Source organism: Diadema setosum, chromosome 12 (genome assembly GCF_964275005.1).
Source record: "Diadema setosum chromosome 12, eeDiaSeto1, whole genome shotgun sequence".
In the NCBI taxonomy this organism is placed as follows: Eukaryota; Metazoa; Echinodermata; class Echinoidea; order Diadematoida; family Diadematidae; genus Diadema; species Diadema setosum.
In genome coordinates this window covers 5,198,044-5,210,701 of record NC_092696.1, presented here as the reverse complement: position 1 = coordinate 5,210,701, position 12,658 = coordinate 5,198,044, and the positions used below count along the sequence as shown (strand labels likewise).

General features: G+C 37.2%; 1 protein-coding gene across 1 annotated transcript in view; it reads right to left on the bottom strand.

Annotated features, from left to right (window-relative positions):
• The window catches only part of LOC140236312 (uncharacterized), a 29,695-nt gene extending 23,734 nt beyond the window's left edge, over nucleotides 1–5,961 (bottom strand). Inside the window, exons 1-5 of the mRNA XM_072316263.1 lie at nucleotides 5,818–5,961; nucleotides 4,359–4,597; nucleotides 3,819–3,927; nucleotides 2,965–3,081; nucleotides 1,241–1,302 (exon numbers count right to left, since the gene is read on the bottom strand). Of these exons, the coding sequence (XP_072172364.1) occupies nucleotides 1,241–1,302; nucleotides 2,965–3,081; nucleotides 3,819–3,927; nucleotides 4,359–4,597; nucleotides 5,818–5,914 (624 nt within the window). The 5' untranslated portion in view covers nucleotides 5,915–5,961. The remainder of the gene's footprint in view (nucleotides 1–1,240; nucleotides 1,303–2,964; nucleotides 3,082–3,818; nucleotides 3,928–4,358; nucleotides 4,598–5,817) is intronic.
• Between the last annotated feature and the right edge of the window lie 6,697 nt (nucleotides 5,962–12,658).

Below are 12,658 nucleotides of genomic sequence, written 5' to 3'. Positions count from 1 at the left end.
ATTAAAAAATCATTATAATTTTTTGTGTAGTATGGAAAGAAAGAGTCAGTCATGATTTTTCTTCCATAGAACGTTCCCTTGACTCTGTGAGAAAGTTTTAGAGCTGCATTTCCTCTTTCAAATGATAACAAATTTGTCTTCTAGAGTTGTATAATTCCAAAGATAGTGGCAGTTCAATTTGTCTTTTCAATTTCGTTTTCTACCTCGGTAATTCATTCCCAAATCTGTGTCCTTTAGTCCCAGATCCTGTATTTTAAACTCAAGTAAATCCCGGGTCGAGTCCTGGAAGAGTGTCTTTTGTCCATTTGAGAAGGAAGCACCTACTGATCCTTCTTTTGTCTCTACTACGGCCGGGGGTACTCTATTGAAATCGGCAGGCCTTTATACGCGAGGAGTTTGTGTTCGTGCAATTCCTTGGTTTACAGGTCTATACTTTCCGTCCACTGTACATGGACATAGACAAGAACAAAAGCGTGTTCTTCTTTTGTTATGCTAACGTGGGGACGATTAGTGAAGTTCACTGTCCAAGACAAAAGGACGAAAGACTTGACCGACGAACGAAAGCTTTACCCTCTTTGAGGGACAAAATGAAAGCCGCTCCCGCAGGAGAGCGCCCAAGCAGAACAATGCGAGTGGAAATGCATAGACAACACACGCAGATTCAGTAGCATACACACGCGTGGTTTATCAATGAGAAATTTGATCTATACACATCTCGCAGAGGGTGCGCTCTCTGCAGATTTTCCCGAAGCGAAAAAAATACATCTAGCTGAAAAATCACCCATTTGCTCAAAATTTTCCAATGTAAGCATACTCATATATTTAGTGGAAACGATGGATATGCTAATCAGCTACTAGTACATGTAAGTGGCAGTTTCTTGTTGTAACGCATTTTGGTACCACAAGAACTTAAATGACCAATGTTTTTCGCGCTCTTCTTAGTCGCCGATTGGCGACCATGGCACGTCAGGACTAAGGTCGCCGTTCGGCGACCATGGCACGATAAGAGTTAAGATATAGACTACTTCAAAAGTGGATATTTTGCACGCCTAATTTTTCACACTCGGCTGATTAAGACTTTAACAACTGGAACAGTATGGCAAGCAAAAATATTAGCATGCTTTTATTTTCGTGCTAGCTTCTGGTTGCATGAAATGCGAGAAAATTTCAACACCGTGAAAATTCCCACTTTTACAGTAAACATCAGGACCAAAGGTATGGCATGGTAAAGATCTCTCACCTCTTGCACAAAGTATCCGAAGGGCCAGAAGAAATACCGAGCCAGCTTGAAACAGAACACACCTGTGGAATGCATGCAGACAAACATAAGTACAAGAGTTTTGCCAAAATAGGATTTGCCCTGAAAATAAGGGGGCAGATGATGCATTAGTGCTATTTGATTTCCATTTACCTTATACCAGGTTTAATCAGAGCAGGACAAGTGGAACATACATTCAAATCCTTTCTGCAGTCTGTCAATTCCCGGACAGGGTTTGCGGTAATTCTCTTAGTTTGGTAAGGAAAAGTGAGAGTAAAACTGCATTTATTTATGTGGCTGTCCCGGAGAAGACATTTAGTCCTCAAAAGCCAAAACAGACAGATCTTCCGTTGTCCCTATTGTTTCTTCTTGCCGGTAGGAAATGACATAGCCAGCCATGCCACTAAAAAATATTAAAATGTAAGGGTCGGGAGATGTGGGTCAAGTCTCATACTACCATCAGTGATCACATGATAACCAATTCAAGAGGAGATATGGGTGACCATGCGAACAGACCTGAAAAAAAAAAAACAACTCTTGGTTGTAGAGAAGAGAAGCGCCATAATTAGAAAGGTAAAAAGAAGATGAAAACATGGAGAGAAGAGAGGGAAAGAGAGAGAGAGAGAAGAACAGAGTTAGAAGAGGAGTGGAAGGAAGGAGCAGAGGAAGAAATGAAGGAGGTAAAGTTTGATAGAGGAAAGGGAGAGTAGGAGGATAGGTGATAAGAAGAGGTAGAAGAAGAAGTAGTCAGTAAAGACTTGAAGTTATTCTTTCTTGAGAAATGCTGTAACTAAAGGGATCATACAGCTTCCACAGAGATGGGGCTTTGAATTTCCAATGTTTTTTGATGATTATTTTTTGTTTTTTGTTTTGTTTTGAAGACAATAAAACATTTTTTTACAAAATATGGAAGAGCGTATTATTCTAATAGATATTCTTTGTCTATTTGATGAAAATTGTTCTTGAAATGGCTGAGGTATCAGGACTATACAAAGCGATCTTAATAAAAGGCGGGACCCATCTTTCATTAGGATCGCCTTGTTTTACTTTGTTTTTGGATGTCTAAGCCATTTCAAAGAGGTTTCTCATTATCTTGCAAAAAGTTAAAAGCTGAATCCTCACCTCAACCAATACTATACTATCCTTTTAACCCGTTGAGGATGACTTGGTTTTGCTACAACACACATTTCTCACAGATACCTGCCCGAGTATACTCGGGACTCATCCTCAACCCGCGGGTCAAACTGATTGTGAAGAAAGAGGGGAAGCTTCTTCTACACCTCTGTCATAACGAAACAGAATTTTTCAGGTCTGCACAACTCTGAATTGAAAAATCTTACACCTTATACTGTAAAACCAGAAATGTTCGCTTGCATTTTATTTTCACAAATTTTTCAAGAGCCAAGATTCACAAAATTAAAATGTACGTGAAAGTTCTTGTCTACAGCATTGAATGTCAGAGGCAATTAACAAAAACCTCATGCTGGGTGAAAAGGCGGTCGGCTCCAGTTTGAGAAAATTTCAAGCCACGAAAATTCCTTGCTTTACACACAGTATACATATTTTTATCCATATAATAATGAATTTATATTAATCCTTTAAGCCTTGAGGATGGTTTGATTTTGCCACAACATTCCCATAGACCCTTGCCCGAGTATACTCCGGACTCGTTCTCAACAGGTTAATGTACATTCCCTGGGACTTACCCTGCTTCCATGCCACTACGGTGAGGAACATCAGAAGACCAACTAAGCAGTAGACCAAAGCCATCAGCCAACCCACAAACAGAGTGTACAGGACATTACACACAGTCAGAGTGGGATCTGAAGGGGGAAAAACAAAAACAAAAACACAAACAAACACAAAGTAAAAGTGAAAACAAAGAAGTATAATTATGATTATTATCATTATCAGAATCTTCACCCCTACTTGGATCATCATCATTGAATGTCAATTCAGACTCTGCCTTTAAGTTATTATGCTTCCAAGAAAAGTGGAGTAGTTACACATTCACAGGAATCTATTTGGATAAAAAAATAGAGAATACTACAGCAATGTACTTTGATTGAACATCTTGCTTGGTCCATAGAACTTTGTCCATATATTCTGGAATTTGACAATCTGATATTCTGTACCGGTATATCTTTCTTTCATGAAATTCCAAAGTGTGGATGTTTTTCTTTGACTCGAGGAAACCCCTCCCTATCCAGTCCCACCTCTTCATTTCTTAAACCCAAACAAATACTCATCATATTCATTACAAAATTATGCTATTATATGTCATAGTCATATTTTGTCAAAAATCAGCTGTTTGAAGTAAGAACAGCAATAGTAAAAGTAGCAGAAACATCTACCAAGACCCAAATTCTATACTAAGAATACATATCATTGCAAAACACACACACATACACAAACAAAACAACAAAAAAACACCAACAAACAAACAGATAAAGAAACGAACTACTGGCAGTAGTTTAAATAAGAATGATAATGCCTCCAGCACCCTTTGGAGCAGAGGACTAGAAAATCCTTTTACTGACAAACTGAACTCTAAACTCACATGAGACTGGCTTGATCTCCTTTGGATACTTGTACAGTTCCTGGACAACGGATGACCGCTCCTGAAGTGGTCGTTTTGTCAGATGACTCTTCCATTTTTTGAATCCAAACTAAACAAAGAAACAACAACAATACAACTGAATATTAGCAGAAAAAAAAAAAAAAATCAAAAGGGCACACAAACACACACACACACACACACACACACACATACACACACACACACACACAATAATCCCCTTCTAAAATACAAACCATTCCTGAAGTCAAAAACCAGTATTACTCAGACATTGGGTAGGTTAAAACAAGTGCTCCCTACCCCAAAAGAAGATCATCACCAAGAATTTACTACAGTCTTTTCACAAACTGGAATGATTTAACAATATCTGGCAAGATGTACTTCCCATGATCAGTAATCTAGATTTGTTGGCGATAAATTAATTGTCCATCATGGGTATGGTTGGTTACAAAACTTCGCCTAGAAGTGACTATTTGCAGACAGGCCTATGTAAATCTGGCATGAAATATAATTACGCCTCACCATGTAATTCTGTTCAATCCTGTTTGCTTCGATCTCATTCTCTGGATTATCTAGAATCACAAACTCCTCATCCTCGACAATCATGGCATTTCTGGAGCGTGACCTTGTCCTGAGGAGCGTGCGATGACGGACCGTGGTCCCCGTTTCGTCCTGGCTCTGAGAGGTGATGGACCCATGGCTGTGTGTCAGAGGAGCTGTGGTTATTTCCGGTGGGCTGGATGAGCAGACAAAGGTGGCATCTACGAAGAATGACAACAGACAGCGTAGATATCACTTATCAAGTATGAATTTAGAATCTACAACTTTGTAACTTTAATACAAGTAAATAATACTATAATCCAGACCTCGGGCTCAGTCTACTCCCTGTGAAAATCTTGACCCAAAGATCAGTCTGTATCTGATCGCTATGTTCCGGTATGTTCTGCAGAGACTGCACTTGGCTTCATGGATCCCCTACGGAGGAGAGCCGATAAAATACTGTAACAGTGGATATTTTCGTGCTTGGCGGAATAAGAAGAGTTTCATGTATTTTCAATTCTGCAGAAGATTGACTACTGGAACATATGGTAAGCAAAAATATTCACGTGCTTCTATTTTTGCATTAAATTAGTTTCAGTATGCGCATAGTCTCTATGTGCACAAATTTCAATACCGCAAAAATATCCACTTTTGCATTAGGCCTACAGTAAATCTACTAAATGATAAAACTAAAGACTCCTCCAGAGTCCAGACAGGACAGACAAATTTTTCTGTCTACTAACGTTAGACGTTCATGTCTTTATTTTTCTTCTTCTGCTTCTTCATCATCTTCTATTACAGTGACGCACTTGTATCTTCAGTCTTTTTGCTTTGATGTAAAGCGCCTTGAGCATTTAATCAAAGTGGAGAACTATAGAAATTGTGGCATGTATTATCATTATTATTATTACTACTAGGCCTACTGTTTAAGTCAAGAATAGTGCATCATTATCGTGATCATAGATCTGTCTATTGTCTGTATTGAATATGATTGTAGATCTACTACAGGTTGTAGATTTTTAGTATGAATTGAAAAATGGTTTATGGAACTACAGCAGATTAGCACGATCAGAATTAGCACTAGCACTAAGCAGATTATCTAAGGCTAAACCTAGTCCTGTAGTAGAGACTAACAACTTACAATGGAGTCTAGCACTCTATACGCATTTGATACGAGCGAGCAGAGTCTAAAACTTAGGTCAAGTTCTACATACAAATGAAAACAATGAAGTAACATTACAAGGAAGCCGTAGGGTCACCGTTACCAATGGTTACGCCTTCTTTATAAACAGTCTTAAAATAGAGCTAGAGTTTATTGTTTACAGTGTTAGAAAGGTTCTTATCTCAACCAGTGTTATTTATATCAATCATCCCAAACACAAATGACAATTAATGGGACTACTAAGATAGGTCTCCGTCGTTTGACACCACCACAACTTACCGTCGTGCGCGACATCTAATGCCCTACTGTTGTCATCTCCTGGAACTTGAAAACCCTCTTCCCTCTCTATTACCTCTGGCTCTACTGTGATATCCATGTGAAGAACAAAGAATTCAACAAAGATAGACGATGAACATCTTGCGCTGATGCTAGCTCCGGTTCCTCTGCAACGATACACTCGCCAGTACACAGTTTCACCTGTTTCTAGCAATCTACGCATAGGCACGTGACAATATTTTGACAGGTGATCGCAGAGCTCAGCTGACAATGGGGTTTCCGGTATGCGCGCTTCCGGCATCCAATGAACCTGTTTGCACATTGTGACCTTACTTGTTTTCATTGTACATTTCAGTTCCGGCAAAATCGTGAAATAGGCCCCACCGCAGTGCGCGTGCACCCGTGCGTTAGCAAGCAAGGTTAGGTTAGGGTTAGGGTTTAGGGTTAGGTAGGGTTGTATTCAGTGGCGTATCTAGGGGGGGGCAAGGGGGGCACGTGCCCCGGGCGCCACTCCTTGGGGGCGCAAAAAAACGGAAAAAAAAACGAAGAAGAAGAAGGAAAAAAAGGGAAAAAAACGAAGAAGGAGAAGAAAAAAAAAAAGAAAAGGAGAAGAATAAGAAGAAGAAAAAAAAAAAAAAACTCGCCCGGAAGGGGGGAGGGAGAAGGGGGGGGGGGGGGCAGAAAACCAAATCAAACAAGATAAAAACAAAACATGATGATGACGCGGACAAAATGACAATGTTTATTGTGTTCACACAAAAATTCCATGTTCTGTGAGCTGAAATACAAAAATTTTCGGCTCGCTCGCAGCGCTCGCTCGCCAAAATCTATATAAAAAAGAAGGTAAGAACAAAACGTGATGATGACAAAATGACAGTGTCTATTGTGTTCACACATGTCATTTTACATCTAGCAGGCAAAATGTTTCACGGAGCAGCGGCTGCAATTTCGTTCTGAAGCGATCGCCAATTAGATCAAAAGAAGGCGCCAACGGTTTCGAACATACGGGGGGGGGGGGGGGGCGCAAAAAAACCCGAATCAAACAAGATAACAACAAAACGTAATGATGACGGGGAAATATACAAATTTCGGCTCACTCGCTCGTACTAATTTAGAGTATTTTTTTCAAGTCCTCATTTTGTTGGTATAAATCGTTATCTATAAGGCCGTCACTATATCTTGATTAGAATTGTAAGATTTAATAAGCAAAAAATGACAAGAGTTTCATGATTTGTAAGCTGATATACAAAATTTTTCGGCTCGCTCGCTGCGCTCGCTCGCCAAAATTTGTATAAAAAAAAGAGAAGAAGATAAGAACAAAACGTGACGATGACGCGGACAAAATGATAATGTCTATTGTGTTCACTCATGTCATTTTATACTTAGCAGGAAAAATGTTACACGGAGCAGCGACTGCAATTTCATTCGTTCTGAAGCGATCGCCGATTGGATCAAAAGAGGACGCCAACGGTTTCGAACATACGGGGGAGGGGGACGCAAAAAAAAAATCAATAAAGATAAGATAAAAAAACGTAATGATGACGCAGAAATATACAAATTTCGGCTCACTCGCTCGTACTAATTTAGAGTATTTTTTTCAAGTCCTCATTTTGTTGGTATAAATCGTTATCTGTAAGGCCGTCACTATATCTTGATTAGAATTGTAAGATTTAATAAGCAAAAAATGACAAGAGTTTCATGATTTGTAAGCTGATATACAAAATGTTTCGGCTCGCTCGCTGCGCTCGCTCGCCAAAATTTGTATAAAAAAAGAGAAGAAGATAAGAACAAAACGTGACGATGACGCGGACAAAATGATAATGTCTATTGTGTTCACTCATGTCATTTTATACTTAGCAGGAAAAATGTTACACGGAGCAGCGACTGCAATTTCATTCGTTCTGAAGCGATCGCCGATTGGATCAAAAGAGGACGCCAACGGTTTCGAACATACGGGGGAGGGGGGCGCAAAAAAAAATCAAAAAAGATAAGAAAAAAAAACGTAATGATGACGCAGAAATATACAAATTTCGGCTCACTCGCTCGTACTAATTTAGAGTATTTTTTCAAGTCCTTAGTTTGTTGGTATAAATCGTTATCTATAAGGTCGTCACTATAATTGTGAGGTTTAATAAGCAAAAAAATGACAAGGATTCCATGTTTTGTAAGCTGAAATACAAAAATTTTCGGCTCGCTCGCTGCGCTCGCTCGCCAGAATTTATATAAAAAAGATAAGAACAATACGTGATGATGACGAGGATATATACAAATTTCAGCTCACTCGCACGCACTAATTTAGAGTATCTTTTAAAGTCCTCAGTTTTTTGGTATAAATCGTTATCTATATGGCCGTCACTACATCTTAATCAGAATTGTAAGATTTGGTAAGCAAAAAATGACAAGAATTCCATGTTTTGTAAGCTGAAATACAAAAGTTTTCAGCTCGCTCGCCAAAATCTATCAAAATTCATTACATTTAAATCACCCTCAAAAGATCCCTTTTAAGTGCTTGAAAAAGCATCATATTGTGGACTTTGTTGAAAGTCCCTACCGGGATGGTGGTGGGGTTGAACACTTTTTCAGAAATTAGGGGCGCAATTTTCGTGCTTGCCCCGGGCGCCATTTTCCCTAGATACGCCACTGGTTGTATTTATGGTTAAATTGGCCATTAAATTAGTCAAGGGACATTAGGGAGTCCTTCCGAGAATAAAAAGTAGAAGACCAAAGAAAAAAACGGGAGAAAGGGAGGACGAAAGATGCTATGCTGTGGAAATCGGCCCCACCGCCGTATGCATCTCGCGTAAACGCCGTTTGATGGGGCCGCATTCACGAGTATTATACTGTGGAAGAAAGCCCCACCGCCGTGCTTATCTACCGATGAACGCCACACGGTACGGTGGGGCTGAATTCACGAGTATAAACAGGCGAGCCGCCGTAGTATTTGTACGGATACGCAGTGGTGGGGCCTATTTCACGAGTATGCCGGCTGTGACGGTTCTGGCAATTGACAAATTTGTTTGTCTGTGTTTTTGACAAGAACAACCTCCACACTGGCCTTTTAATAAGACGAACGAATTGATATGTGATATATGAAATAATTAATGTTGTTATGTTTGTATGGTTATTGCATGTGCTTGGGTAGGCCCCCTAGGCCTATACAATCATGTATTTCGGTATTTACACAATGATGATTATTAATGATAAATATAGGTAAAAAGTTAAAAAAAAAGATGATAATGTGAAATTATTATATGGATCAAAAACATGATTTATTAGGATAGAAATATAAGATGGTAAAGAAATAGATATGTTACACCTGTTTGCATATTCTCTTCTGTCTCTTTCAATCTCTCTTACTACCTCCTTCCTGTCCCTTCTGCCGGTCTTTTTCTCTCAGTCTCCATACACAAGTGTATAATATCTCCCATGTGGTCAATGCCTGATTGGCCCCTTTTCCTTTTTTTTTTTCAGTCTAAACACAATTTGAAAGTTTTGCTGGGGAAGTATAATGACTTGTGTATATTTGATATATTTCTGTTTATAAGTTTGTGTGTACATAATGATAGTGAAAATCCAATGATGGTTGTGTTCAATTTTCTGTAAATAAAATTTTTATTCAACGTGTATGTACAAGTGTATTTGATTAATTCTAAAATTTTGTTCATCAGGTGTCAGTCCTTTGTTTTTCTATAATGATTGTGTAGTTTTACATTTTGATCGAAGAATATTTGTATGATTATGTTCTTGCAAAATCAGTGTACAAAATTCTGCAATTCAGCCTTCTCATTGGCTGCAAATGAATTTTATTCAATGAACCATTACCATTACCATTACAACTCCAAAACGCATAAGTTATCGATTTTTTTTTCGAAGGAAATTAAAGTTTTTTTTAGACATAAAATATGGACATGAAAATGGATATCCCATCAGATTCTTTGGTTTGAGCATGGATACATAGTGCATACAAAGGATCTTTAACAATGATAATAGGGTCTTATTTATCAATAGCCTCTTCAGTGTTGCCACTGCTCTACCAGAGGGCCCTGCCATTATTGTTACCCTAGCGTGGTACCCATTTATACACCTGGGTCGAGAGAGACAAAGTGGGTAAAAACATCTTGTCCAAGGACGTAAGCACTGGGGTGGATTCGAACTCGGGTCCTCCGATCAGGAGTCGGGAGTCTTATATCCACTGTGCCACAGCGCCCCCTTTGGTGCATAATGAAAAGTGTTGATTTTTATTCCAATGCAATCTCAAGGTTGCTGCTTCGATGGAGTCTACTAGCAATAAACCGTAGCACCTATTATATATATATATACTCCTAGATGGGTCATTTGGAAGACATTTTCATTTGTTTTATATGCAAATTTATTATTACATGTTCAATGGCAGTTTACGCAATGGAGACACGAAAATTGTCTCCTTAATGACCAGTTGTCTCCCTAATGAAGACACTTCCCCCCAATATGTCTCCCTAAGGTGCCAACTAGGGATATACCATATATGTATATATATATATATATATATATATATATGTATATATATATGTATATATATAAATATGTATAATTATATATATTTTTTCTTTCATTCTGTTATATATATATATATATATATATATATATATATGGGATATATAATATATATAATTACATACAAATAAAGAAATATATATAAATATATCTTTAAATATATCTATATATATATCTTTAAATATATCTATAAATATATATATATATATATATATATATATATATATATATTCATATATATATATATATATATGTATATATATAAATATGTATAATTATATATATTTTTTCTTTCATTCTGTTATATATATATATATATATATATATATATATGGGATATATAATATATATAATTACATACAAATAAAGAAATATATATAAATATATCTTTATTTTTTTTAAAGAGAAAAACAAAAGTATACTAGCAGCCATTGTCTAATTTTGAGCAAATGAGTTATACATGAGAGTTAAAAGGTGTCGGTCTCGTGGGATGACCCCGTCTTTAAGATGTTGGACCTGGGTTGCTTATGGAGGTGTTCAATTTAGTTCATTCTTATAATTCACACAATTATGTGCAACACATACCCCTAAAAATCATATGACCATGAAAATACAATAAAAAAGGTAGGCCTATTAGTATACATGAATATATAATTAACACAAGGCTATTATAAACGAATGACAGTACCAATATATCATTGGTTTTTAAGTCCATGCATGACTTATAACTGTGTGTAATTTGATTTGGCATTAGTATCGCACTGAGGTTACACCATTTATTCAATTTGAGTTGAAACTTTTTTTTTTCGCTAATGTATTAATTTTGCATTAACTTCAAATATTTATTAGGAATTACATTTCTGATATGAAATAAATGACATTTAATGAAAATGAAATTGTGTATAAAGATGACTATATCATTGCAAGTGATAGTTTTCTAAAACGGTAAAAATACACATTGTACACAACGGACTGTTGTAGTATAAATGGCAAACGGTAAGGAAAAAATGCCATGTAAACTTTGCCATAGTAAGCATCTCCTTAATCAAGGGTTGAAGAAATTGAATAAACACGTCAAATATTCTCAATCTATAGCTGGGATCGTTTTGGTTGAGATGAGGATTTAGGTTTTAACTTTTTGCAAGATAATTAGAAACAACTTATATGAAATAAGAGTAAACAATTCAAACAGAAATTAAAAGTTTATTTAATGAAAATTGGTTTTTGTAATGGCTGAGATATCCAAAAACAGATATGTTCTGATTAAAGGCAGGACTCACCTTTTATATATTAGGAACACTTTCACTGTGTGTATGTGTGTGTGTGTTGTTGTTTTTTTTTGATATTTCAGCCATTTCAAAACAAATTTTCATCAAAACTTTAAATTCATCTTAGTATGCTCGTTAATATTACATCACACATCAAATTAATTCGCGAAAACTTAAAACCTAAATCACCATCTCAACCATAACTACATCATCCCTTCAACAATAAAGATTTAATCCGCTTAAAAAGAAACATGAAAAGGGGCAAATAATCACTTCATGACGGAGGTCATTCTAGGATTTAGGTCCGTTGTACGTGATTATGATTCTGCCACTGAATGTTGTTGTTAGTGGCGAGTGAAAAGAATGACTTTGATCGGGTTAGATAAGAATGGAATAGAATTCACCAGAGAGATTGTCTGTGGAGAATTTTGCATAAGTTACACGCCAATGTTATACAAAAATAAATCGCCTATTTGAATATCTATTTCGAAAGAATTTTGATGCGTTTGTGAGGGCAAAAAAATGTGGGGTGGGGGGACTTCTTACTAACATTTCTAAACTGCACGTTTCTGGATGCTAATGATCTGTTCAAAAATAGATGACACATCGCATAGCTATTTTCTTCACGCTATAGACAGCGAGAGTACGAGTTAGTTGAAGTAGGGCCTAACCTTGCACAATGCTAACAGTAAAATCAGGGGCGGATCGAAAGAATTCCGTAAATGGCTGAGGGGGGGGGGGGGGGCATGCGACCCTTTTTTTTTTCTTTTTTTCTTCAAATAAGGGGGGGGGGGGAATGGCGTCCCCTCCTGGATCAGTCAAGGAAAATCTCTTGAAATCTGTGCAAAAGTTCAGTGTGGCCTAATATATTTCTTGACAGTTGCAAAAACAATAACTTTCTTCAGTGCTAACAAATGATGAAGGCAAAACTAAAATTCAAGCTGCAGGCCAACATCTTTTAGATTGCGAAGGTTCCAGTCTTAACCATGTGAACATTCATATATGAGGCATTTGTGCATAATTAATATGTAGGTCTACAGGCC